At 36.8% G+C, this 26,105-nt stretch overlaps 4 protein-coding genes, 1 non-coding gene and 2 pseudogenes across 5 annotated transcripts; 4 read left to right on the top strand and 3 right to left on the bottom strand.

The window, feature by feature from the left end:
• Positions 1-5,369: 5,369 nt before the first annotated feature.
• On the bottom strand, positions 5,370-5,768 carry LOC141819748 (EPIDERMAL PATTERNING FACTOR-like protein 6; annotated as a pseudogene).
• A 1,526-nt stretch (positions 5,769-7,294) lies between these two features.
• On the top strand, positions 7,295-7,367 carry TRNAR-CCU (transfer RNA arginine (anticodon CCU)). The gene has a single exon. It is a non-coding gene; the product is annotated as a tRNA-Arg (tRNA).
• A 304-nt stretch (positions 7,368-7,671) lies between these two features.
• On the top strand, positions 7,672-10,120 carry LOC141819837 (uncharacterized; annotated as a pseudogene).
• A 500-nt stretch (positions 10,121-10,620) lies between these two features.
• Positions 10,621-11,314, bottom strand: LOC141819841 (uncharacterized). The gene has a single exon (XM_074707099.1). The coding sequence runs from the start codon at positions 11,301-11,303 to the stop codon at positions 10,848-10,850; it is 456 nt and encodes a 151-aa protein (XP_074563200.1). The 5' UTR covers positions 11,304-11,314; the 3' UTR covers positions 10,621-10,847.
• Positions 11,315-12,961: 1,647 nt separating this feature from the next.
• LOC141819776 (E3 ubiquitin-protein ligase DIS1-like) lies at positions 12,962-16,069 on the bottom strand. The gene is made up of 4 exons (XM_074707028.1): positions 15,941-16,069; positions 14,227-14,553; positions 13,644-14,030; positions 12,962-13,493 (listed from the first exon to the last, which is right to left on the bottom strand). The coding sequence occupies exons 2-4, from the start codon at positions 14,476-14,478 to the stop codon at positions 13,173-13,175; spliced, it is 960 nt and encodes a 319-aa protein (XP_074563129.1). The 5' UTR covers positions 14,479-14,553; positions 15,941-16,069; the 3' UTR covers positions 12,962-13,172.
• Positions 16,070-16,667: 598 nt separating this feature from the next.
• LOC141819729 (uncharacterized) lies at positions 16,668-19,724 on the top strand. The gene is made up of 5 exons (XM_074706975.1): positions 16,668-17,020; positions 17,448-17,663; positions 18,547-18,630; positions 18,911-19,040; positions 19,422-19,724. Exons 1-5 carry the CDS (start codon positions 16,668-16,670, stop codon positions 19,722-19,724), a joined length of 1,086 nt encoding a protein of 361 aa, XP_074563076.1.
• A 1,163-nt stretch (positions 19,725-20,887) lies between these two features.
• On the top strand, positions 20,888-26,076 carry LOC141819775 (putative membrane protein At3g27390). Its single transcript, XM_074707027.1, has 10 exons — positions 20,888-21,018; positions 21,101-21,209; positions 22,275-22,467; positions 22,590-22,720; positions 24,188-24,476; positions 24,620-24,726; positions 24,940-25,084; positions 25,153-25,345; positions 25,446-25,689; positions 25,810-26,076. The coding sequence occupies exons 1-10, from the start codon at positions 20,925-20,927 to the stop codon at positions 25,970-25,972; spliced, it is 1,668 nt and encodes a 555-aa protein (XP_074563128.1). The 5' UTR covers positions 20,888-20,924; the 3' UTR covers positions 25,973-26,076.
• Positions 26,077-26,105: the final 29 nt, after the last annotated feature.

The raw sequence follows: 26,105 nt of genomic DNA on the forward strand, positions 1-26,105 counted from the left end.
GTGGAGGAGGGTATGGAAGTGGGTTCACTTATATAGAGGAGGTGGAAGCCAGGTTGAGTGGCGAGTGGGCGGCGGGACCCGGGCGGTGAGAAGATGGGTGGTGGGGTTCTACGTGGTGGAAGTGGGAGCCTAACGCTTTGCCAGTCCCAACCCAAACAAAGGAGAATTAATATATTTATTTTTAAAAAGAATTAAATAAAACCGAATAAGCATAATTGAAGAAGAACCGAACATTAAATTCATTCAAATTCACATCTTAAGCTTATAAATTTGTAAATTTTTTATTAAAATGGTTTTTATTAATCAAAATTTATTTTTAAAAGAATATATATTTATGCTAAATAAACTGATCAGTAGCCGAGAAGATATAAATAGTGCCATAGTGCCAGCATGGGCATGCCTAGAAGAGAATCCGGCAAGAATCTGAACGTGTGGAGGAATTCCATGCAACGCGGCTTGTAAAACACGATATCTTGCACTTTGGTGGATTGGCGCCGCGTGGCAAGGGAGTGGGAAATATGTGTCGTGCTTTAATTTGATTGGCTATACGCCCAACTAAAGTTAGACCGTTTGGTATAAAATATTTTGACCAGTCAACGACATTGAAAGGGACAGCAAGCAGCACCAGTCTCAAACTCAAGCACACTTAATCAATTAGTCGGTCGAGTTAACTTAATTTGATTAATGCACATAAGCTCGTATTGTGACCGATTATCTTTGGACTAATCCATTTTAAAGCCGATAAGTCTTAGAAAAATATCAAAATTAAGTTATAAGTGTCACATTCAATTAAGTAACGTGTGTAAAATATGCATATATAAGACTTAAGATGAAACCTTATTATCAAAGTTGATACGAAATAATGGTGCGACTTGATAGTTGGATTACGACCATTCAAGTCTTAAACACTAAAGTGTTTAGGTGCGATAATGGAGTTGATAATGATATATAGAAGCACCTAGCTATAGCTAATTGGTTAGTAATTAATTATAAAGTAATCAAATTGCCAAAAACATGAAAGTTGCTTCACATAGTGCATCGTTCGCCTTCATGGAAGATGAATCTAGCCAGGCAAGTTCACTTCAACCTCCCCTATATAGATCTCTTCCGATTCCCCACTATCTCAAAAGAATGAAGGTGTGATTCTTAGTGGGAGGGAGTGGATTAATAAAATTGTTTATGTGATGATTCTTTTAACCATGCATCATTAATCTTCCAATGATCTTATGATAATTTTGAGATTGTCATACGTGTGATCGATCGAATACATTCTCCACCAGATGGGTATTGAATGAAGTTGATTTCTATTTGTCTTTGGCCACTCACTAACCCCCCACTTCTTCAAGAGAAAAGGGGAATATTTCATGGTGGGGAGCAATTCACCAATTAGGGTTTGACTTCGAGAGTGAATAATAGTTCATCAACTATGTATAGAATAATAATTGCACGTGTGTAGTCCCTTCACTCCCTATTCAAAATAGTAAAGCGGTAAAGTGCTAAGAGGGTTACTGAAGTACTCATAGTTTGAAACCTAACTATGGTACACTATTTTCTTCAAATGAAATGAAAAATTTAAGACGCTGACTGTTGGATAAGGAGTCATGTCCGCTTTGGAATTTATCTAGTGGGTGATCTGTGGAGTCGGGTCGTCCACCTTTAAAATTAATCATATTAGAAAAATTTGGACATATGGATTATCAATATGATGATATTGTTCCACTGTCCTCATTTTCCATTTTTGAATTATTGCCTTGCTTTAGACTCCATCATTAGTATTTTTACAATACGTTATAATTTGTCTGTCATGTGTCATGAATTTGACTAGAAGTCAAATAGAATAGAGTTAAGTCCAGTAAAAGTTTCAAACTACAATATATATTAGGCTTGCCAATGGATCCAAATCAGATTTGACCTAGAATTGTAATTGGGTCAATAAGTAAGTTACTCGTTGACCCAGTTTGCCTAGCCATACCAGTAATCAATTCTCGTTATGGGTCAAGCCTAAAATTAACCAACGAAGTGTGTTGGTGCAATCTACTTTAGTTCAAGGTTGACCAAATTGATCAAGCTTGGTTTGACTCGAGTTGAATTTTGATGTTTGATTAATACATTAGTTAGATGTTAAGTAGGTCAAGGTTGATTGAATATTTGACGGTGGAAAGTCCAAGTAGGTCATGGAGGACCGAACACTTAACATTAGATGAAAAGTACAAGTGGATCATGAAAAATCAGATACTTGACACGAAACAAAAAGTCTAAGTAGGTGGAGGATCGAATGCTTGATACGAGACGGAAAGTCCAAGTGGACTATGGAGGACCGGACACTTGGCATGTAACAAAAAGTCTCAGCAGGTCAAGGTTGGCTGGATGCTGAGCAAAGGAAGTTTTGGTAACAAGTCTTGATTGATCGGATATTAGGCATGAAACAAGAAGTCCTGACAGGTCAAGATTGACCGGATGCTAAAGAACGGAAAGTCCAAGTAAATCATGGAGGACCGGACACTTAGCATGTAACGAAAAATCTCAGCAGGTCAAGATTGACTAGATGTTGAGCAAAGGAAGTTTTGGTAACAAATCTTGATTGATCAAATATTAGGCATGAAACAAGAAGTCCTAACAGGTTAAGATTGACCGGATGCTAGAGAACGGCAAGTCTCGGCATGTCAAGATTAATCAAATGCTAAGCAAAAGAAGTTCTGATAGGTTGAGATCAATTGAATATCAAGTATGATGAGAATGCAACTTGTTAAGGTTGAAACAGGAGTATTAGTCAATTTTTAGAACGTATTAATCGATCGATGGACTCTAAACCCTGAAATTGACATTTTGAGGTGTTTTTAAGATTTGATATGGTAACTAAAGTTTCTGCTACAATAACTATGGGTGTTATAGTGCTAGGGTTTACTATTAACCCCAAACCTTGAAAATTATGTTTGCCATAGTAATTATGATTTGTTATAGTGACTTTGAGGATTGCTATGATAATCACGAATTTAGGGTTTATTGTTATAATATTTTTTGTTACAATATTAATCAATTGGTGAGTTCCAATAATCGATTGGTGGCATTGTAGCAGCAAACATAATATTTCAAAATCGATTAATCAGTTCAATTGGAGGCAAAAAATCGATTGTTAAAGTAAAACAAGAGTCGTTCTGTATGTTTAAATAGTCAGATTCAATGGCAATCAATTTGTGATGGTTACCAATCTATTGCCAGATAAAAATCAACTCGAAAGCAACTCTAGAAAAGGGGATTTCGTGGAGATTTGAAGGTGCTAGTTCTTAGAGGTTTAAGGATAAAGTATTAGTATATTTAATTTTTAGATCAATAAGAGGCAATTCCAAGTAACAAGAAAGTGCTCAAAGCAAGATTCATGTAAAGTAATTTACTTTGATTGTATTTGTATTTATATTTATTTTTTTATTATATTTGGTATGAGAACAATTTATAAGAGGTTTCTCCGCCTCTAAAAGGTATCTAAAAATGATAAATTTATAGTGGAAGGAGATCATAGGGGTAGGCTTTGAATCAGTCATTTCAAGAAGTTAGACACCAAGTAAATTTCAGAATTGTGTATGTGACCGTAAGTTTAAGTCAAGATTTCTGTTGCATTTTCAAACGACGAGCTCAGAATCAAAGCGAGAAGCGATTGAAACTATTTATTCCTATTTAAGTTGCACGAGCCCTAAAAAGATAGAGGGTTCAAATAATTGGTTCAATTGGTGATTAACCACCGATTTCAAATCATCGATTCAATCGGTGGTTAACCGTTGGTTCACCTATATTCTTTTAAAATTTTAATTGATTTAAAAATTTTCAAATATAAAATCAATTCTTTTTCTTTAACTTTTTTAATTTAAGATCATTTCACTTTTGTATTGAAAGTTAATTTTTTAATTTATTTGATCTAAATTTTTTAATATGGAAGTATTGTATTTTTCTATTAAATTAATTTTCTAATTTATTTACTCTAAATTTTCTAATTAGGATTATTCCATCTTTAAATTATTAAATTATTAATTTTATTTAACTCTCTGAATGGTCACTCATTGATCTTAAAATATAAATATAAATAATAATATTGCAACGCTAAAATAATTGTAAACCGTGTTACATTTTTAAAACCATAAATTAAATGATGATTCCACACCGTGATCAATAATGGATGCTTGTTATCACGCCAAACCCATCGTGGTCATAGATAAATGTACAAAATTTTAATATTAAAATAAAAATTAATTTAATAAATTGTATATTACATGGAGCCCACCACAAAAACGAGACTCATTAAAAACTTTTAAGTCCACAAAGTTGCTTATTTGTCTCTAAGTCCCGAAACGAACGAAGGTCTAACCCAGGCTCTGTATCACTGTGCGGGGCCTAATCTTATTGACTTGACATAACCTTGTGTCATGCATGCATGCTTCAATAGTGAAGCCATGGATTTGACCTCTCCTCTACGTGACGTCGTAGTCAGTGCGCAGCATGATTCCAATCTCAATTTAAAAAAAAGAAAGATAATCCTTGTCACAATAGATTCCCGTCATAAATTTATAACAAAAATCTGGATCGTTCGATTTTAAAATAGAAGATTAAATCTAAGTCATCGCAATCATCCATTCAATCTACGGCCTGGATTTAATCTTAACTTTAAAATCGAACGGTCCAGATTCCTGTCATAAAATTTGTGACGGGAATCTATGGTGATAAGTAGTTTTATTTTTTAAAAAAGTAATTTTGCGGATTTCGAAAAAGTAGTTATGCGGATCTCGAACAGTGAAGGATGGGTGTCTGACACATGTACTTTTTAAATTTATGAAATAGAATCGATTATTTTTAAAATTAATTAATTTAAAAAAATAAATACGTGAATTATATACTAATAGTGTTGAAGTCTATGTTCAATAATAAATTATGACTTTACTAATTGGCCAGTCTATCAGAAACATGTTCAGAGTCAAAGGATGAGAAAGATTATATGGTTCTCTTATCGTAATGTTTAGTGATCAACACAATTTGAGTAGAAGGTAGATTTTTGTGAATTATAGTTTTTCTAATTGAATCGATTGATTATTCGAGGATATTATAGGGATAGCCTCTCAACAATATTATCTAAATCAATCTGTAGTTACAACAATAATTATAGAACAATTTAATTATGACTATGATAAAACTGCTCATCTAATAATTTACATGAAAACAATCTAATAAAGTAGAAGAAAAAAAAAGAGATTATTAATCATCTTTCTTTATATATATATATATATATATAGAGATTCCTATATATATATATATATATATAAAAGAGGAAAAAAAAGAGATGGAGAGATTCTTGATCTTTCTAATTAAAGAAGAGAGCTTGGTGTTCAGGGGAGGAAGAGCTTGTGGTGGCACTCGCAACGCCAGGCCTGCGGGTTGTAGTTCCGGTGGAACGCTGCCGGGGTGTATCACGACGAGCACCGCCCCGCAGGGAGAGCAGCCCGCGCACCGGCAGCGGCAGGACTGGGGGAACGAGCCGGCGAGCAGGAGACTCCGCCGGGAGTAAGGCAAGAGGGCGACGCCGGCGAGGCTCCTCCTTTCTTGCGCCGCCGGCGTGGTCCCGAGCACTACGTACTGAGATGTGATTTACATAGAAGGTAAGAATGATGATCAGTGATTCGATGAGTCATGGTTGGGCTCTTGTGATGCTTACGAAGAACTCCGGCGAGGAAGAGGAACAGGAGGCAGCGGCGGCGGCGGCGAGGGTGGCGGAGTAGATAATCCATGGCTTGATCGCTGCTCTAGCTGTTTCGGTTCCAGTAACAGAGTCGAAGAAGCGGAGTTGGAACTGACGGAATTGCGTGGAGAGAAGAGGCGGACTTCGACGGAGATGGATCGATCTCCGAATCCAGACATGCGGCGCAGTGGCTTGGGGAACGGCAGCGATGAGTTGCATTGTTTCGTAATATTAATTACTATATACGAACTTGGACATGGACACATTTTCAATTAGGCCCCTAGAAGGTAGTTCTATTTATTTTATTCTATTCATTTAGTAAGACCTATTAGAATATCCATATATCCTCTCTTTGAAAAAAAAATATATATGATTCACATATCATATATACCATTATATTCATTTTAACATTAATATTCATCAATATATTAATCATTTATTGATCTTTTATTTTTATTTTACCCTAAATAAATAAATATATTATTTGTATTTAAATATTAAAAAAAATTTTTTTGCTTAACTACGTTTAAAGAATTGAATGTTAAAGTATGTAAATATTATAATGTATATCAACATTGATTATAATACTATTTGAATATTATAATACTTATGTATTAACAATAGGGATGGCAATTAGACTCGGACCCGATGGGGAATCCGTTCTCTGATCACATTTTGACCGGGGAATCCCCGAATCCGAGAAAGCGGGGATGGGGATGGGGAATCCCCGAATCTCGGAAAGCGGGGATGGGTCGGGGATGGTATTCCAAAAATTCCCCGTCCCTATCTCCGAACCCGACTTTGATAATTTCATTCATTGAGATTCATTAATTTGATTATATCCTTATATCAAATGAAAAAATAAGTAATATTGATAATTACTTGTTAGAATACTATAGTTTCATTATTTCTAAAACAAATAATATTTTCTTTTTTTAATTAATAAAAAAGTAATAAATTTTAAAAAATATTTTTTAAATATGTCATGACGGGGATGGGGATGAGTATGGATATGGGGATACCCATGGAAATACTCGCGGGGAAAACCACCTCCGAAATCTGTGGGGATCTCCGAAACCCGCTGGATACCCGAAACCCGACGGGGACGGGGATGATATTTAAATTATGATACCCGACGGGGATGGTATATGGGTTTGGGTTTCGGGGACGGGGATGGAGAAGACTTCCCCGCCAATTCCCAAACCCGTTGCCATCCCTAATATAATTAACAATGCCCTTATTCTATTTAATTTATTTTGGAAAAAAATATAAAGGATAATGAAAAGAGCAATGATATATTACATGAAAAATATAGTATGAAATTTAACATGACACACTCCATGTAGTGGATCTCATATCCATACAGTGGGGTCCATATCCATGCATTGTAGTGTGTCATGTTGAGTTTCATGTTATATTTTTCATGTAGTGTATTATTTTTCTAATGAAAAATAAGAATGACTTGAATATTATTTAAGTAACAATTAATTACAAAGTAGGCTACTTAAAAATGTTAAAATATTTTTTTAAAGAAAATTGCGTTAAAAGTATACAATTAAGATACAAAATATCAAAGCGCCTGTAGCTCAGTGGATAGAGCGTCTGTTTCCTAAGCAGAAAGTCGTAGGTTCGACCCCTACCTGGCGCGTTTAAATTTTGTAATTTTTTTCGAAAGTTTAGGAAGATTTGCGTATTTCTCGAATATTGAAGACAAAGCAAGGCTCCGGTCTTCTAAATGGTTCTCTGGGTGAACCCACGAGAAAAGGAAGGCTCTTTCACAGAGTTTATCTTTTCCTTCTAAAGGGTCACGTAAGACCTTCACTTCCACAAGGCAGACTAAAGTTGCATCATCAAACACAAATGGTTTAATTTTCTCCTACTCTTTTAATTTGGGAATAAATTCTGTTTTCCTGAGTTTATCTTGCAAATTTGCAGGCCATCTTACTGCTAAGATTACTGCATCAAGTGTTCAGAAAACATCGGTTAGTACAAACATGGCTGGGTTTTATTGTTTTTTCCCTACACTACGTGAAGAAGGTTATTCTAACAAAATACCATTTACTTTTGCCAAACCTTTATAAACATATGCTCACCCAGGCAATGAACAAGGACTTAGGAGAGGCGATTATTAGTGACAAATTTCCTATAAATTATACTTCTGCAGAAGATGGAAAGTAAGTACTTCTGCTTCTTCTTTTCACAAAACAAAACAACACACACAAAAAGATTTTTTTTTTTTTGCATGTTTCCCTTACCTTTATGTAATTCCTTTGCTTATGTTACTTTCTAATACAACATTAGTTATGGTTTTATCTATTTTCTTGTTGAATAGCCTGTTATTTGGGACAGCTTCTTTGGATATGCTTGGGGAAATGAATTAGAACATTAGAGAATAGAGATTGATCCATATGTAACTATGCTTATATTTTGTTTTAATATAGGGTATAATTTCATATGCACAGAACTTGCTTTTTCAATGTAACTGCTGCAAAAATTGCATGCTTGTCTACACACCTGATCCACAACTTGAAGCAGTATATTTGCTTAAAAATGACTCAACCATGCAATATTATTTATTTTTAATTTTTGTAATAAGTTCTATTTGTTTTTCATGTAATGCAGGGCATATGATGTCAAAACAAAATTCTCAGATAGCTCATTGTCAACCAAAAAGGATGATGATGCCCACTCCACTGCGTCGTAAGTTTCATGCTTATCCAATGCCCTTCATGTTTTAACCTTTTAGACTTTGTTTGAGGTTGTTGTTATGTTTATTCCAGAAGTACAACACCACGTGCAAGAAAGAGCACTGGCTGTGGTTTTAATTTTAGGTTGGATGAGCGTGCTGAGAAACGCAAAGAGGTGAGTGATTAGATTCACTTGTCTGAGTTATTTTGTTAAGAATGTAAACAACTAATATCCAATCTTTATTTTCTTAGTTTTTCACTATGTTTGAAGAGAAGAATCATGCAAAGGAACTTGAGAAGACCAACTTGCAGGCAAAATCTCAGGTGCTCATTTTTTTTTCAATGTAGGGTTTTTATGTTGTCCTTCAAAACCCTTCTGACAGAATGCCAATTAAGTTATCAAGAAAAAACAATATTTTATAGGAAAATCAAGAAGCTGAGATTAGACAATTGAGGAAGAGCTTGAACTTCAAAGCCACTCCAATGCCAAATTTTTATCAAGAACCTAGTCCTCCAAAAGTTGAATTGAAGAAGGTACGGTTACCATCTTTCTTATCACAACCTTAATTAGGCATTGGTAAGTTCATTCATTCACAGGTTTCCGTGTTCTATCACAAGTTTGTTTATGAGTTATGATTGGTGATGCTATTATCATCAAATAAATAGGCCTACCTGAGCACTGTCCTTTGTCTGCTATGAATTATTTTGAATATCTACTTAGCGCATCTACTTTAAGATAAATAGTCTCCACTTCTTGCAGATAAATAGTCTCCAATTCTTTGCAAGAATATTTAGACACATCTTTGATTTATCACACTTGTCATTTATGTCTGGACTAGCATCTCCTTGATATCTACAGTATGAATAGTTTTACTGAACTGCAAAATTCTATGAGTTTATAGTGTAGAGTTGCGTAGGTAGTTTATACTAGGGAGGAAGTAAGAAAGGGTAAAAAAATTCTCTATTCGTGAGGAAAGGGAAGATTTATCTACGTTAGCTGCAAGAGGTTTCTCTCTAACTATAAAGCTACATGCTTGAGCGAGATGCCTCTGGCCTATTAAGCCCTTAAAACTCACTAGGACAACGGTATTTGTCTTCAATATTTCTTTTTAGTTCTACACGTCCAAATATAATGCCTCTAAACTGTTTCGAGCAAGCACTACGGTCGCTAACCTTGATGATTTACAGATCCCTCCCACACGCCCCAGGTCACCAAAACTTGGACGTCGCAAATCATCCGTCACTGCAATTGACAATCCATCAGAAGCTGCCAACTCATGTGAGAATTCGACCAAATCCAATGATAACGCGGCAACCAGCAAGGGTCAGGCAAATGGCATATCTTCCAAGAACCCAAAGCAAAAGGTACTCACCAAGCTCCCATCCCAGAAATCGAAAACTAGCATGGCAGACAAAAATGTGCCAAACTCAAAGCCTAAGGTCGAGATGCTTCAGATAGAGAACTGCACAGAGCATGTAGCAGAGCCAATGTCTCCTGAGGACAATGCTGAGGAAGATAAGGCAGTGGCTAACCTCCTTGAACCCGAAATCATGCCCCCAACAGGTTTCAGTGCTGGGTCAAGTAGCTGTTGAATCTGCCCTACTCATAATTGTTAATTTTGTGGCCGTTTGTGAATAGAGAGGTTGTGTGCTGCTTGAAAAGGTATGGTTCCTGATCTTTGTTGCAAATTTCCTTGTTTCCAATTAATCAATAATGTTGACATGACGTGTATATCTTCTGCAAAAAGATGAAATTCGACACTCACAAGGAAGACGTGCATATCGTTCATATGTTCTGTTGTTTGATTGATTTATGGTAAAATGTTTAAGCGTATCTCCTTCAATTGAATTCATGAGATGGCCTAGTATTTGATTTAGCTTTGATCAAGGGGAATAACTCAATTAATTTTACTCATGAATTTGGAGAAAATCTCATCTCAGCTCTATTTAGTATTGATTAATAAGTTCGTATGGTGATATGTTTAAGCATATCTCCTTCAATTGAGTCCATGAGAATATGAGATGTCCTAATATTTGATTTTGCTTGGATTAGGAGGAATAACTCAATTAATTTCACTCTTGAATTTGGAGAAAATCTTATTTCAGCTCTATTAAATATGGTATTAAAATTATTATCATACTTGCTTAGATTCTTCTGTCAATGGAGGGAATTGAAATCAGTGTTGCAGAACCCAATTGGGAACAAGTCAACAATTAAAAGGGAACAAAGACTTGATTCTTCCCCCAATTTCCAGTTCCACCTCTTTTATCAATGGAATCAAACATGATAAATCTTATAAATTCATCTTTCACAAGGAGAAATCTCAAATCCAAGTGGGATTGATCCAAGAACAGAGCATCTCCGATCAAAGATCACATCTTTTGATGCTCTTTTCTTTTCTTTTCGATCGGAATCTTCTTTTTTTTTGTGTGTGTTTTTCTTACCTCTCTCTTTGCGAAGGGCTCCGCCAGAATCCGGCGCCGTAGAACTTCGCGATCATGTTCTTCTCTAACTCGATCATCTCCTCTGATGGCGGATTCGACGGCGAAGCCGCGTCCGCCGCCGTCGAGATGAACGCGCCGCGGCTGTTGTCGTCGTCGCGAACGGTGCCGACTTTGCGCCCGGTGGCTTTCGTCTTCTTTTCCTTCAGGTAAAGAAGTTCCTTCCTCCGCTGCCGCCTCCGCCGGATCCTCCGGATGATCGCAGACGGCAGCTTGACGGCGGCGGCGACGACCAGGTTCGCCAGGCAGCAGGGACAGCAGCAGAGCACCGCTGCGCACTCCGCCGCGGTCTCCCCGGCGGCGGCCCGGAACCGGGCCCCACTGCTCCGTGTCCCCGACGCGATCACAGGCCTCCGGCGATCGGGCGGCGGCTCGTCTCGGGGCTTCTCCGCCATAGCCGGCCTCCTTTGGTGCACCCTCTATGACTTCCGGAAGCGGCGAAATATATAAAGAACAAGAAAAAAAAAACACGTGCGGAGCAGAATACGGCTGGACGGTGCTTCTTCGGACCCGGATTAAATGACGACGAGACATAACGAACCCAATCACGTACCGCCCGTGGCCCACACGAAAGCGGCGGGGGCCATCCGCGTTGTAGCCGCGTGTGGCGGGGGGTGTGTTGGAGAAGCTGCGGCTAGGTCGCCGGAATAATTGCCACGCCGCCGCCACAGCGCTCGTGCGGGACGCGTGTTGTCGGATGGGAAACGGATCTATCTGGAGCACGCACGGATTTTGTTAGATTTCGCTGGGAAGTGATATATTTGGCCTATCTATTTGGCCTATGGGTGTATTCTCCCGTTATATCGGTTCAATTCCGTTTCAAGTCAATGGAGGTGAAAAAATTCGATTCACTTTCAATTTAAATCTTCAAAAATAACCAATATTATTATTAAACATTCATTTATTTTTAGAGAAAAAAAGGAGCTAATTACGCTAGAACATATCAATATTTGTTTAGAAAAAAAAAGAGACTCTGCAAATAATACATTGATATAAAAATTATAAATATATACATAAAAGCGATCTAATTGGACTATGTCATTGTCCCGAAATACCTAAAGTCATTGATCTTTTAATCTTGTTGACAAAATTAGAGCAACATACTGTTTTCATTCAAATTAATAAGAAATAGAACATATGGTTTCTTTTAAACTATTCATTTTTATTAGTTTGACCTAAAAAATAATCCTAATTTTATTAGTTTGAGATAAAAATCATCCTAATTAAAAAAAATTATATGAATGTTCATTTCAAATTTGAGGGCTTATTAATTTACTCAATGAAACCTTCCCATGATTTCCTATTATCACTTTATGTTTGAAAGCAATGTTTTAAACTAAGAGTTTGAACTAGAGCTGTATGGCATTTTGAAATAGGATGATAAATGAATTAAATGTTTGTAAGTAATTTGATATTTAATTTGTTAAAAAAATATTTATGTTCATTCAATATATAAAATTAATTAAATAAATAAATTTCAATAATTCATTAAATTAAATGAACAAACTTAAATATATTTATATTTAATTTATTGATATTCATGAACTGAAATTGTAAACGACTTCATTCATGAATAAAATTTATAAATCATATTCTTTAATAAATTTTTTTATCAATATAGTAAATAAATAATTTTTTTAAAAATAAATAAATAAATATTATTAAATTCAACTATTAATCAAATAAATTTAAAAATATAAAAATTTTAAATAATTAAATTTAAATTGAGAATTCAATAATAGATAAATAAATAAGTTCAAATCAAACTTATAAAAAAATAAATCAAATTTAAATAATCATTTTAATTATAAATTTAAACATCACAAAATTTAACTTAACTTATTTACAATTCAATTTTCAAATCGGTTTAATTTTATTTTTTAATAATTCAAATATTCAAATTTCACCTGATCAATTTAGAAGTAAACGACCCCCTTTTCAAGCCAGCTTGATTGGCCTCTGGATGCTGATCAAACTAATTGAACCAATTTCTAAAACATCGTTCCAAATGATTAAAACAAAATTGAACTTCACCAGCAAATGATTTGCCAAATCAAGCTGCAATTATATGCTAAGATTTTAGCAATGCAGTGGAACATATCACTGCAAAATTACACCAGCCCACAGGATTAAACACACAAAGGTTCAATCAGACCCTGGACTGCAACTGCCAAGACAGCTAAAAATGAAAATGAAAATGAAAAAAATAAATTGGAACCCTCTACAAGAGATGAGATGCTTTTCCATAATCCTTCAATTATGCATCACGTCTCCTTCCAGATCCTGCCGGAGACTCGCAGCTTCAGCACCTTTTGGTCACCGCCGGAGAAATAGAGGGCCAGGTTCCGGTGAAGCAGGAGCCCATCGTGGCTGTCTCGGACCACCCTGTGGTGAGTCCTGATGCTTCGAGGCACACCCTGCCATTTCATCTTGCGCCCATGACCTCCGACTTCAAGGCAATAGTTGAATTTTCTAGCTTCAGACTCTTCCCCTAGGAAACGGATGAAGGCCATATAAACTGGTTCACATCCCAGCACAAATGCCTCGAAGTGCAGGCAGAAGTAGCGGTCGAAGCAGTTGAATAACTGAGAGCAAAAATCAAATGGAAGTGATAACGATCAACATGAGCCGAAAAAAGATTCTACTAACCAATGTGCATTGAAGTATTAACATGAACGAAACTTCCAAGTAGTCATAGTAAAAATGCAGTATGACATGGAAACAACTTTGCTTACAGTTAGAGTCCACGAGCAATTGTCGACAGAACGAGGATCCTGTTTCACATAACGGTGATTGAAAGTGCTTCCTACTTGAAGATCCAACTTGTGGCATTGTCTTAGATGCGACAGAAGTTCGCGAATGTCTCCAGTGAAGGGACAATCTGAACCGGGATGGGGGCATGTGTAAGGCCGGTAAATGCACTGTGTTTCGTGCTGCAACTTGCTGTAATAGGGCAGCATTTCTTTGCAGCCGAGGCAATGGTATGAACAACATAAGCGGAGTGAAGCGGCAAGTTTTTCCAGTGCTAAACAACGGATGTGACCAATTTCCTTTCGGCAGATAGGGCACTTGTTGTTGACTTTGTTTTTGCAGGAAAAGCACAAAGTGTGACCACTTGGACACTGTAAAAACATAAACCAAAGGTATTAGTTTTCGAAAGAAGCACTCAGATGGAAATTCTAAATAGCATGATTAGGGAAAAAACACACACACACAATCATAGTCTGCAGGAAAAGATCCATCAAGGCAAATAATTGTATCACTCGTATCATATAAGTTTCCATGAAATAATGATCTTCCAGTTGGTACTCAACAAACCTGCTGGATAGGTGGAAACATTGCATTCTTGCAGACAGGGCACTCCAATAATTCATCGATGTCACTATTTGGAAGTATAAAGGATGATTTCCCATGTGGTAAATTCACTGCAGACTGAGGTTGAACTTGTTCCTTTGGCTTGACAAAATTAAGATTCATAGGTGAAGAAGGTGGCTCCATCATACTTGTAGGCTGAACATCACAGGATGAGCTCGCAAAGGTTTGTTTCTTTCCTAGCTTAAAATTGGTCATCTTGCAGCAGAATAGAAGAAAAACCCCCTCTTTATTCAACTTTACGTATGCTCAGACAGTTCGTCATCACACAGCCTGCAAAAATTTCAAAGACAGGGATATGTAAATTAAGCCAGTAGCTAGTAAATGTTTTGCACATCTAATAGACACTCCCATACTAGTCCTAGATCTTTTACATTTATCGTACTAGTAAGTATACAACAACAACAACCACCAAGCCTATCCCACTAGATGGGGTCAGCTAATCGTAGTAAGTATAATAAAAAAAAAAATCAAACAAGAAATCCTACTTTGTAAAGGTTGAATTGCTTGACTGTGGGTCTATAGTTCCAGGGTAACATGAGAAACTTGAAGAAGAATGAAAAAAAAAAATTTAGCACACTTAACAGTATAAATGAACTTTACAAATACTACCAAGGGTATGGATTAATAGATTAAACATAAAAATATAGTTAGATGCCTTTCCTACGAATTCAAGATTTTGGAAAGAATAATTAGTCAATGTCAATCAACCTTGAGTCCATTAAAGACTGTCATAACAATTAAACTTAAATCCTCAAGTTGACACTTTAACCAAAAATTAGGAACAAAAAAAAAAAAACTGCATGCAGAAAATGAAAGAATAAAAAATATTACATTGCATATACTCCTTGGCCTTGATATGCTCGTTTGATTTCTTTTCTTCCTAAAATTCAGGATTTTACTGCTTAGTCACATGCATAAATGTATACATATACAAATAACAACAATAAACTATCAAATTGGAGCCATTAATGCCAAACAATAATCAATTAAGAAACATATTTAACCATGATTCTGAGACAAAATAAAAATTAGAACTAAACCCAACTACCTTATACGAACTTCCATTAAAAGTTTTCCTGAATAATCACGGCTAACAGGAAATTTGAAATGCAAAGGGCAATCTGAACTAATTCAAACTCAAGACAAAAACTTGATTCTCCTGCCAGAGATGCACGTTTAAACAATTCCACAAGCAAACCATAAAAATGGCAAGGTATAGAGGCGCAAACAACGATATCGAAGCCATAAGACAAAATGTCACAAAAAAATCAAACATTTGGTTTGACAGATTCCAATCCCACAACTTCCAATTAAGGAGAAAACGAGGAAGAAAAAGATCAACTGCCCAGGCGTCAATAAGATGATAGATGAAGAAAAAAAACTAATACATCAGAGATAAACACTACATAATCAAAGTCTAATGACTTTGAATTAGTAACCCTAGAACATACAAAAAAAACCCCCCACAACTCATGAATCGCCCCATCCGCAAAGCAAGACAGACCAATGCAGGAGAGAGATGCTCCCTCAGCCATCAAAAACAATAAAAACATATTGCAGCAAAAGATCGAAAGACAGGATTCAAAAAGCAGACGGCCGCAAGGAAGAAAGCACCCAATCCAACTAAAAGATGCAGAAGCAATTTAAGAGGGCTAACCGAAGGATTGAAGAAGAATCCGACGACAAATCACTCAAATTGCCTCTCGCTTCCTTCTCCTTCGACTCGATCGCAGCGATCCTTTTCTTCGATCTCCTCTGCTCTCTCTCTCTCCTCTGTCTCTCTCGCTCGCCCTCTCGCCCTCTCAAAAAAGGCGAGAGCAACAAGCGGAAGAGTGTCGGAAACGGGACGGAGAGTAACGGAACGCGGAGGGGTAATGACTATATTACCCCTGACCTTAACAGATATTGCAATATTGACTGTCGTAATTGAGGGGAGAAAAGATATTAAGAGAAGGATAGAAGTGGAAATAGGTGGTGCGGTTGTCTTTTGCAGGTAAATCGAAAAAGATTCCGGGGATTTAGGACGTTAATTGTTAACTAATTGTCTTGTATCGCAACGGGTTGTTGTAACGGTGTTAATTGACGGAAACTTTTCATTTTGCCCCCAGACAAAGTTTAGACCTTTCAAGATAACCTCCAAATTTTCAAAACTATATAAACTTCATAGGCCGGATCAACCGCCACGTGGTCCAATGGCTATCATGGGCCGCCAATTACAAAAAGGTCACGTGCAAATCGCGTGACACGCAGTGACAGAAAGCGAACCATCCCGTCCTTTTTTTTTGATTTCCGTCTGTCTTTCGACCGTTGGCAACCGCATCGAGGAGGGCGAACTCTTCCTCGCCTCTAGGTCGTGGGCGATCGATCGAGCGAGGGGGGAGGCGATGGTGGCCACCCGAGGCAAGGCGGCTACGTTCGAGGCGCCGGCGATCGATTTGAAGGAGGCGCGGGAGGGGCGGCGCGGCTGCCCCTCCCCTCGTCCCCCTCAGGCCGCCCTATCGCCGACGGCCCCGGCCAGTCCCGCGGACTACGAGAGTCTGCGAGGCGAGAGGATCAAGGAGAACATGGAGAGATTGCGGAGTTTCGGCATACTCGACCTCTCCCTCCAACTCAAGTCTCATCTCCCGCCGAACCCTCCCCAGTCCCACCAACGCCGCAGGAGGAGGGGAGACGTTACCAGCAACTTTGGAGCGAAGAAGTTTCTGTTTTCGTCAACGTCGAAAAGGCGATCCTCCAGGTGTTTTTTTTTTTTTTTTGTTCCCTTTGTCATGATTTCTGGGGTGATACTACCTTTCTTGGGTTGCCACTGGTAATCTCTCCGATTAGGTGGTTTCAAGGGGACGGTAACGCTTTCCGTTCTCTGATCCAGTTCATACAGATTATCCTTCTATGTTTTGAAACTCAAGGGTTTTGTCTGCATTGGCCGTAGCTACTTTGATTTGTTTAGATTCTATTAGAGCAACGTCCTTCGTAAATATGGAAAATGGATAGAAGTGCAAATTCAGGATTTATACTCTAAAGAATTAGAATTTATGTAGTTTGTGTTGATATTCTTGTTTTGTTAAAACTTTGGATCTGTGTTTGTAGAATACGCCTGACTTGTGGAGGCTTGCTTAATTACTTCTTTGTGTATTGGTTAACTTTGTTCACTTGTTATCAACTAGATTGCAAAATGTAGCCCCAGTTAGCTATGCAGAAAACGGTCATAAAAACCTGAACTCTAAGAAGAGCAACTCAGTTTCAATTGAAGCAGGTGCAAAGGAAGAGGTTTATGCAGTTGAGCATGAGAAGTTACTAGGCTCATATGAGATTTGTGGATTTGGTAAAGATGGAAGGCGCATATATGATCCTATAAACGGGAAAACATGCCATCAGTGCCGGTGAGCAAGAATATATGCTACTTTTACTCTTCTAATCCTCTCACTTCATGCAAAATGTTATAGTGTTGCAAGATTTGAGCCACTGTACTCAGTTTACTAACACACTCACAGCAAAGTTAATTACATTTGTGATTGTGACATCGGGAAGACATAACTTAAAGCAGATATTCTTCTTCTTTTTTATTAATTAGCGCACCTCAACTGTCATTTTTAGCATTGCCCAATACTTGCCTTTTCCATCTAATCCTAAGTAGACATTCTATTTATGAATTTGTGTACTTCAATCATTATTTGCTCTGTCTAATTCTTGATTTTTTTTCCTTTCTTTTTCAACTGATGGAACCTTTTGTTGTGTCCGTTGACTGCCACATGAGATTGTCTATGTGGATCTTCATCCCCACAGTTCTCTTCGTGATGGCCTCCCCCACATCATAGAACCCATCTCCATCTCATGGGTCTCCCCCCTAGCATCACAATGCAAGCTTTCTTTTGGAAGCTTTGCGCCAAACCCTTCCCCTTCGCGCCGAAAGAAATTGAAACCATAGTGCTCCCCTTCCTCCTTTGGGTAGCCTCGTCTCCTACTGTCCTTTTTATTTTTCACTGCCACCCTTCCTCCTCTCCTTTCACTAAAACTGGTTCTCCTTCTCCTTCAACACACCTACACTGATGTCAGCTTCTACTCCTCTTCTATACCTTTGGCATGCCTCCGACAGTAATATTGGCACTATCTTGAGCCATCCAGGGATTGAAACTCTGATTTGACTCGATATTTCAATCCATGCATAATGATCATGTTGCTTATGTTACTCTTATCTTTCAATTTAAATTTTCATTTAAGAAAGTCAAGGTAGTGTGGTATTAGCTTTTTGTTCCACTTTTGCAGGCAAAAGACACTTGATCATCATACGCACTGTAGCAAATGTCAGCTACTCCAGGGGCAATTCTGTGGAAATTGTTTGTTTAATAGGTAATTTTTTTCTACAGAAAGAAAGACATATGTTTCTGTTATCAATTCATTCTTTTATCTTGCATGAGTAATCTTCTTTGGCATCATTTCAAATATGGTATTTATTGTGGTAGGTGCTATGGCATTTGAATGATTTTAACTTGTTACCTTGAACCAATAAGTTTATGGTTCTCCGTTGACTTCCATAGTTCTTAACAGTTGCAGCACTTCCATATTCTGATCCTCCATTACTCATTTATATCATATGCTAATTAGTTCTAAGCTGCACTGCCCTTTCTAGATATGGTGAAAATATTCTGGAAACCAGCAAGAATCCCAATTGGATTTGTCCAGTCTGTCGAGGCATCTGCAATTGTAGTTTATGTAGAATAAAGAAAGGATTGGTGCCCACTGGCATTCTATACAAAAAGGTGAAAACTTATCATTCCCTTCGAGTTTGCTCCAATTTAATTTTTTCCTCCGAGTTAATGATGCCAATTTGACAGATTTTGTAAGAAAAACAACGCTTAATGATGCCAACTTTGTTTCTCCAGTAGATGTTTTTTTTTGTAAAGTAATTGAAAAATGTGATTGGGAGTAACTTGATAACAGTTTTCAAAGGAACAATCTTTTGGAGCGAACAATTTTGTTCTCATAGGCAACTGATGTTTTGTAACATCTAATAGCTTTCAGTTTTAGTAGTGACCACCATTTTGTCAGTGTTGCCAAAATTTCCAAAGATTTAAATGTAGTTGAAGTTTCTTGATCAGTTTAAATCTCACTAGATATTTGATAATTTGTTCTAAAAACAGGTTGCAAATTTGGGATACAAGTCTGTGGCGCATTATCTTATTCAGACACAGCAGCAGCTGACCTCTCCCGATGTTCATAATGGTGAGTATGACACAAACAATGATCCCGATGCGAATAAAAGCAAGGTAGAAAATGGAAAGATTAGCAAGGAAATCAACTCGTCTATTGAAGCTGGGGTAATTAGTTCAGACAAGAACACTGCAAAGGATGCTGTGGCTAAGAAGGCGAACAAATCGCCTGAAGATCTAAATGCTACCATTGACAGCATTGCGAGCAGATTAAGAAAGCGGAACATTGCCTGAACAAGTTTTTCTACTGTTTCAGTATCTTGTAGACATTATTGTACAACTAGGAAATCAGATAGTTAAGACAGATGTTTCTATGATTGGCTAATTTTGTGGCTTTTGCATTAACACTTCCAGTCCCAATTCTTGAAGCATTTCCAATTCCCTATTTAATCAGGATCATCTGTCAAAGTTTAAATAGAGAGTGAACTGTACTGTTGTCGTATTTGTTGTCATTGCACATTTTATTATCATCATGAATTTGTATTAGTTAAAAAATACAGCTCACCAACTTGGGTGTAAATTATTCCTTTGTTTGATTTTTATTTGAGTATCTTTTCAATCTTATGCCTTAAACATTAATAATCATTGTAATATGTTTTTAATTCCTTTTAAATGGCATTGGTGATCAATTTACTACTGATAGCAAAAAGAAAGAGTCATCTCTATGCTTCATTATTCTCAAGATAAGATTCTAGAGATAAGAGCACTTGTTCTTTATTTTCCATGATTTTAATGTTCAGTTTACTATTAATAACAAAAGAATGACATGCTGAATTTACTACTAATAATAAAAGATGAGCTACCTCTGCCTATAAACATTCGCCCTAGGACAAAGGAGAGACTTAAACCACTCCATTTCCCTTTCTATTCTTCTTTTAGATAAATAGAGTAAAGCAATTATAATTAAATCAAAAAGATATTCGTAATTATTAGAATTGTTAAAGATACTTTTTATTTTAAAAAGTATATTTTTTTATCTTAAAAATATTCGTGTTAAAATAAATCGAAGCATGATAAAAAAAAATATCAAAAATATAATATTTTTATATAAAAAACTTTTTTAATTAAATTATTTAAATATATTTAAAATTATCACTATACTACCAAATAACTGTTATAATAATTTTATAATGAGATCTACTTTTAGTTTTTTTTTTATTTTTTAATAAGAGATGTTTAAAATTCTGATTGTTTTTATATTTAAAAAATGGGCCCACTTGTGACTGACAGCACATCAAAAGGAATATAACCTGAGTTTAAGCGTTGAACAACGACGCAATTAACAACTGCGGTAAAGTTATCAACGGGCCCCACATCACGTGCGTCTCCCATGCCAGCGGCACCCTTCACAACTGCTCCGCTGTGCAGCCGATGCCACTCGCAGTGTTTTAGAGCGAGAAAGATAGCGAGGAGGCTGGAGTTCGGCCGCCGGCGATGGACGCGCCCCTAGGATTCGCTTCTCGCCTTGGACACCTTCTCGCCTTCATTCCCTTCTTCCTTCTTCTCCTCCTCCTCGCCATTGTCAAAGGTATGCGTCGGAACCCTTCTCCTGGTCGATCGATCTATCAATCTATCAATGACGGCTTCCCTTACTCTTTTCACCTTTTCAGCGGCGATTATAGCACCAATCGTGTTTGTCACCGTCTTCGTCGGGATAACCGCCCTGATCGTGGGACTTTACCCATGCCATGCCTTCTGGACTTGTTACTGTGTCGCTAGGTTAGTCATTGATCATGATCCATTTGTGTGCTTCTTTCATAATCCGAATGCTATATTGTTGTCTTTGTCTTCTGATTCTACCTCTGAAAGCGGTAATTGAGTGCCATCGGGATTCAATGAGGATATACAACTCAATTGACATTTTTTGCGCGTACAAACAAAAAGCTCTCTCTTTTGAAGGATACGGGAGGCCCACTTTGTAATAATTGAAGCGTAAATTTCGTTGATTAGTTACCTATTTTCACTTATCTATAATAATATGTCTATGTTTTGGAATGTTTTCTGTCCTACAGAGAGAAACCATCAGACGCTTTTAATGGGACCTCGTGATCTCTTAGGCGCTTTTGTTAAAGCTGCCTTCTTCTTCAGTTTTAAGATCAACACCTTTGTCACTTTGTGCACATGCACATTAGTCCTATTATAACGCGACACTAAGTTGATAAGCTTAAATCATGCAGTCAAGATCAAATTAATGATAGTATACCCATCTAGGCCTTATGGGCAAGGAGCAATGATAGGTTGGCGTGAATCTTACGTTTTAAAAAAAAATTATTTACTGCTTATTTTCTCAAAGAGAGTTTGTCAAGTCTCTCAAAACAAGCATGCATCTTACAAGGCTGATACTTGAAGGTGAAATCATCTTTTTTGTTCCATTGAGAAACAGGAAGGAAAAACACCTAGTATATAGATGGAAATTTTATGAATACATAGAGTCAGATGTACAAGTGAATTGGAGGAATGCACATAGGTGCATATTCAACGAGGTCTAGGAGTGAAATTCTTAGATGTACGTGTATATTGGGTGACTTTTATCCACAATGCAACAGTTGGATAACTTTGGGTGTTTTATCCTCTACCTTTATCTTCAATCTAAATCCATGCCAATGTAGTTTTGTTTTGTTCACAATTGTTCGGGCAATGTTCTTCCTTCTCCTCTACTATGATTGAGTATTTTTTTACCTTTGGGAAAATCATCTAAAAATCTCCTCCTGCCTTTTATTGTTTTTAAATTTAATTTGAGGAATATGGCATGTCTTATTAGCCTTCTGGTTTCTAATTTGTCAGGACAAAGAAGTTTGGTTCACTGCTGAAAGTTCTGTTACTGATGCTAATGCCAGTTCTCCTTCTGCTATGGCCATTTGCTGCAACGATTGGTGCTATCTTAGCAGGTCTAGGATTTGGAATTGCTTTGCCACTAATGGCAACATTTGAGGCCATTAGGGAAGGGGTCCAAAATAAGTTCACTAGTTGCTTCAAGGTGTGAATCTTGATTTTCTTTCCTATTCTCTTCTTCTCCTCAATTTCCCAATTAACCTTAACTAATTGGCACTACTTTACATGTTAGAGTAAGGATATTGGTTGTCTATATGATATATGTAGGCTGGCACTTGGAGTTCGATTAAAAGAGGGTTTACCATTGTCCGAGACTTTAAGGATATTTGCTTCCATACATATTTCTCTATTATGGATGGATTACTCGAGGCAAGGGGTGAGACAATAATGGACATGAGGTATCCTTTTGAGATTCCAACCCTGCATTGTTTTTTGACATTTATGGCTCTCTATGAATTACTTATCTTAGAAATTGCTTACTTGCTTAGTTTATCTTAAACTTATTGCCTAGAATATTTATATATATTTGTAGACATAATCTCCCATAAGAATATTGCACATTTTATTTGTCATTATTAATTATCATAAGTCATTGCCTCTTATCATATCAATGTAAACTTAATGCAATGCGACCCAATACAATTATACATACTAGATTTTATGCAGTCAATGTTCAATAGCAATTGACCATAAAAAATTCAATAGCAAGGTTCACAAATTAAATTATTTGTCCTCTCTGCAATTATGATAATACTATTTTGTTTTTTGCAAGCAGCCTTTGAATCACAAAGTGAGTGACTGTTGAAAAAAACTTAATAACGTAAGGATTTTTTTTTTTCTATGTTCGTGGCATAAGCGTTATAAATGAAATTTAGTCAGTACATCATATGGGAATTCTTCTGATCTAATATTTGAATTAATAGTTGTAAACTTGTAATATTTAAATAAATAGTTGAAGTTCTTGTGGAGGCTAAGTTTATTGACAAATCCTTTCTAATCCTCTGGATGTCTGGATCTAGGAGGAGAATCTGACCTTTCTAACTGAAGATCAAATAGCAGTGACATGGTATTTGTCAGTATTTACATGGCCGATATACCAAATATGTTTTCATTATGAGGGCCATGCTGTGCACTGCTATTTTTTCTGAAGACCTTCTGTTATATGCACTTCTTTGTTTATATGGATATTATGTTTTCATTACCTTCATATTGTAAAGAAACAAAGGTGGCATGAGGTGTTGGGGGTATTTGCTCATTTTCCCTTTTTAAAATATACATGTGCAAGCACAAACAAATAAAATCAAAGACCAAAAATACTTTGCTTTCATATGTACAAATTTTCAAAAAATTATCATGTAAATCTTGTCATGTTTGAAAATTTAATCAATAGCAATGCCTTATAGATTAAGACTAGGTGGTAGATTAACTTGTGAGGCCAGCCATGAGGGGCGCTTGGCGTGAGCATTATCACGTTTTGCATTAGTGGAGACTTTGAATTAGAACGGGTAGATGGAATTCCCTAAATTCCAAGACTAGCACATATAATTTACCTGAAATATTGAGATTCATTAATAACTCTATTTCACTTAGGTATGTCTGTAAGTTGACTTAAGATTAAGAGTAGTATCTGACTGCTGCATATGCAATATTCAATTTGGCGAAACACTGAATTTGCATATATTATGTTTTGTGTGATTGCATGAAACACTTCTTGAAACAATGTATAAGAAAATCATAACTGACTATTTGATATGCTACATAGACATCCTATCATTGAACTCATTGTAAGGCCACATCTTGGTTAAAATTAATCATAAGGAAATCTGATACCATTACTTAATGAACCTTGAATTACTCGTATGCAGGATATCACAGGTACCTGGATGCTTGCTGGCAGGACTCTTGGGTGTCTTCATAGATGTGCCCATGATTAGCTTTATAGTACTTTACAAGGCACCTGTTATGCTGCTTAAAGGATGGGGCCAGTTGATCCAAGATCTTCTGGGGCGGTCTGGTCCATTTTTGGAAAGTGTTTGTGTTCCCTTTGCTGGGCTTCTGATTTTACTGTGGCCTCTAGCAGTTTGTCTGGCATCTGCTGCTGGAATTTCTTCAAGCTTATTCCTTGGATGTTATGCTTCTGTTGTCGTATATCAGGTACAACATAGTGAAAGTTCTTCATGAGAATGTATATCCCACTAGAGAGGCAATGTCTTTTTGAATAACATTTTTTTTTAAAATCTTGACCTGTAACTATGATCCTTTCATTGGTTATGATGCAATTATGTTTCTTGTGTTAGGAAAACTCTACAAAGAGTGGAATTCTTTATGTCATAGCTGTGATATCTATGTTTGATGAGTTCACCAATGATTTCCTTTACATGCGTGAAGGTTCATGCTTTCCAAGGTATTATTAAGTCTATCTTTGTATATATTGTTTTTACAGTGAGCATGCCTTCTATTAAATCTAATGTGCCACCTTTCCCTCAAAGCAGTCATCCATTTTCAACAAACAAATTTCGTAATGTTAAATATATAATGCTTTATATTTCTTTCTTCCTAGTAGTTCTGTACTCTGTAGTTCTTGTCCTTCAAAGGATGTGTATGTTTTGTCATCCAGACCAAAATATCGCCAAAAGCCTTCTGTTTCACGGTCCTTATCACTTCCACTGAAGAGGGCTCCCACTTCTGCTGAGCCTGTTCCTCTAAAACGTCCATTAATTAAGACACCCTCAATGAAGATGCAGGAGCTAAAATCAGTTGTGGTAAGAAACTAATATGGCCTTTTAAATTTTTTGAAATTACTTTATCTGATAATTCGATTCTCTCTTAGATATGGGAGAACTTTTTCAAGTCATGTGAGAGTGTAGGAACAGAGCTTATTCAGGCTGGTGCTATTCATATGCCAGATCTGGAGGAATGGCAAAATTCGAAGAACAAGATAGTTAACATTGGGTTACCTTCCTGTGTAATTCTGCAATGTTGCGTTCGTTCCATAAAGTTTAGTTCTGTCGGCTTTATCATGCGTATGAGGCCTCCCTGTATCTCTCTATGATTTGTTTGCATTTTTTCCTCTTCGAATATTCCCTTACTGAATTGTTTATGTTAATCACTTACCGTTTGCAGGAGATAATCTTGAACTCACATATGTTAATAGGCCTGAGGGAATGATTTTTGACTGGCTTTTTGAGCCTATGCTTGTTCTTAAAGAACAAATTAGTGCCGCAAAGTTGAAGCCAGAAGAAGAGGAGTATCTACAGAAGCTGGCTCTTTATTGTGGTGACACTCGAAGGGTTAGTGCTTGGCAAAACGGTGGAGTCGCACCATCTGATGAGGTCAAAAGAGCTCAGCTGGAGGGGTTGATAAGAAGGTAAAATTTTGATTCATAAGTATCGATTCCATGAATGAGACATAACACTTCCATTTCCATCATTAAAAAAGCCATTGTTGCTCCATCTTTGACTTGTTTACCAGTAACAACCTTCCACAGGCTGCAGGGTTTCAGTTTGACCATCTCAAGGATGCCAACCTTCCGACGGCGGTTTGAGGAAGTTGTAGACAAATTGATGCGAGAAGCCAGTCAAGGCTCCCATGGAAATGGCAACAGCATTGAAGGCAAAGCAAATGGTTTTCATTATTCAACAAGTGTTTGAAGTAATTAGTATCCTCATTTGATATGATTTTACCCAAAAAAATTGATAATCACTCTGTGTTTATTGTTTCATTAAATCTCTCTCTCTTTTGTTTTGTTATTGTAAGGAAGATTTGTAGAATTCTTGTATTCTG

This window comes from Curcuma longa, unplaced genomic scaffold (genome assembly GCF_044706935.1).
Source record: "Curcuma longa cultivar G26 ecotype Majalengka, Jawa Barat unplaced genomic scaffold, ITB_CL_G26_1.1 utg18532_np1212_1030455_RagTag, whole genome shotgun sequence".
NCBI lineage: Eukaryota > Viridiplantae > Streptophyta > Magnoliopsida > Zingiberales > Zingiberaceae > Curcuma > Curcuma longa.

What these genes read in the sequence shown, in the direction of transcription:
- LOC141819776 (XM_074707028.1), bottom strand. Translation starts at nt 14,478, where the DNA reads ATGACCAATTTTAAGCTAGGAAAGAAACAAACCTTTGCGAGCTCATCC. An exon ending in TGTTTCCACCTATCCAGCAG is followed by an intron (nt 14,031 to 14,226) that starts GTTTGTTGAGTA and finishes ATGTTTTTACAG; the next exon opens with TGTCCAAGTGGTCACACTTT. An exon ending in ATTGCTCGTGGACTCTAACT is followed by an intron (nt 13,494 to 13,643) that starts GTAAGCAAAGTT and finishes TTTTGCTCTCAG; the next exon opens with TTATTCAACTGCTTCGACCG.
- LOC141819729 (XM_074706975.1), top strand. Translation starts at nt 16,668, where the DNA reads ATGGTGGCCACCCGAGGCAAGGCGGCTACGTTCGAGGCGCCGGCGATC. An exon ending in AAAACATGCCATCAGTGCCG is followed by an intron (nt 17,664 to 18,546) that starts GTGAGCAAGAAT and finishes CCACTTTTGCAG; the next exon opens with GCAAAAGACACTTGATCATC. An exon ending in GGAAATTGTTTGTTTAATAG is followed by an intron (nt 18,631 to 18,910) that starts GTAATTTTTTTC and finishes TGCCCTTTCTAG; the next exon opens with ATATGGTGAAAATATTCTGG.
- LOC141819775 (XM_074707027.1), top strand. Translation starts at nt 20,925, where the DNA reads ATGGACGCGCCCCTAGGATTCGCTTCTCGCCTTGGACACCTTCTCGCC. An exon ending in AGTTCACTAGTTGCTTCAAG is followed by an intron (nt 22,468 to 22,589) that starts GTGTGAATCTTG and finishes TGATATATGTAG; the next exon opens with GCTGGCACTTGGAGTTCGAT. An exon ending in GAGACAATAATGGACATGAG is followed by an intron (nt 22,721 to 24,187) that starts GTATCCTTTTGA and finishes ACTCGTATGCAG; the next exon opens with GATATCACAGGTACCTGGAT.
- LOC141819841 (XM_074707099.1), bottom strand. Translation starts at nt 11,303, where the DNA reads ATGGCGGAGAAGCCCCGAGACGAGCCGCCGCCCGATCGCCGGAGGCCT.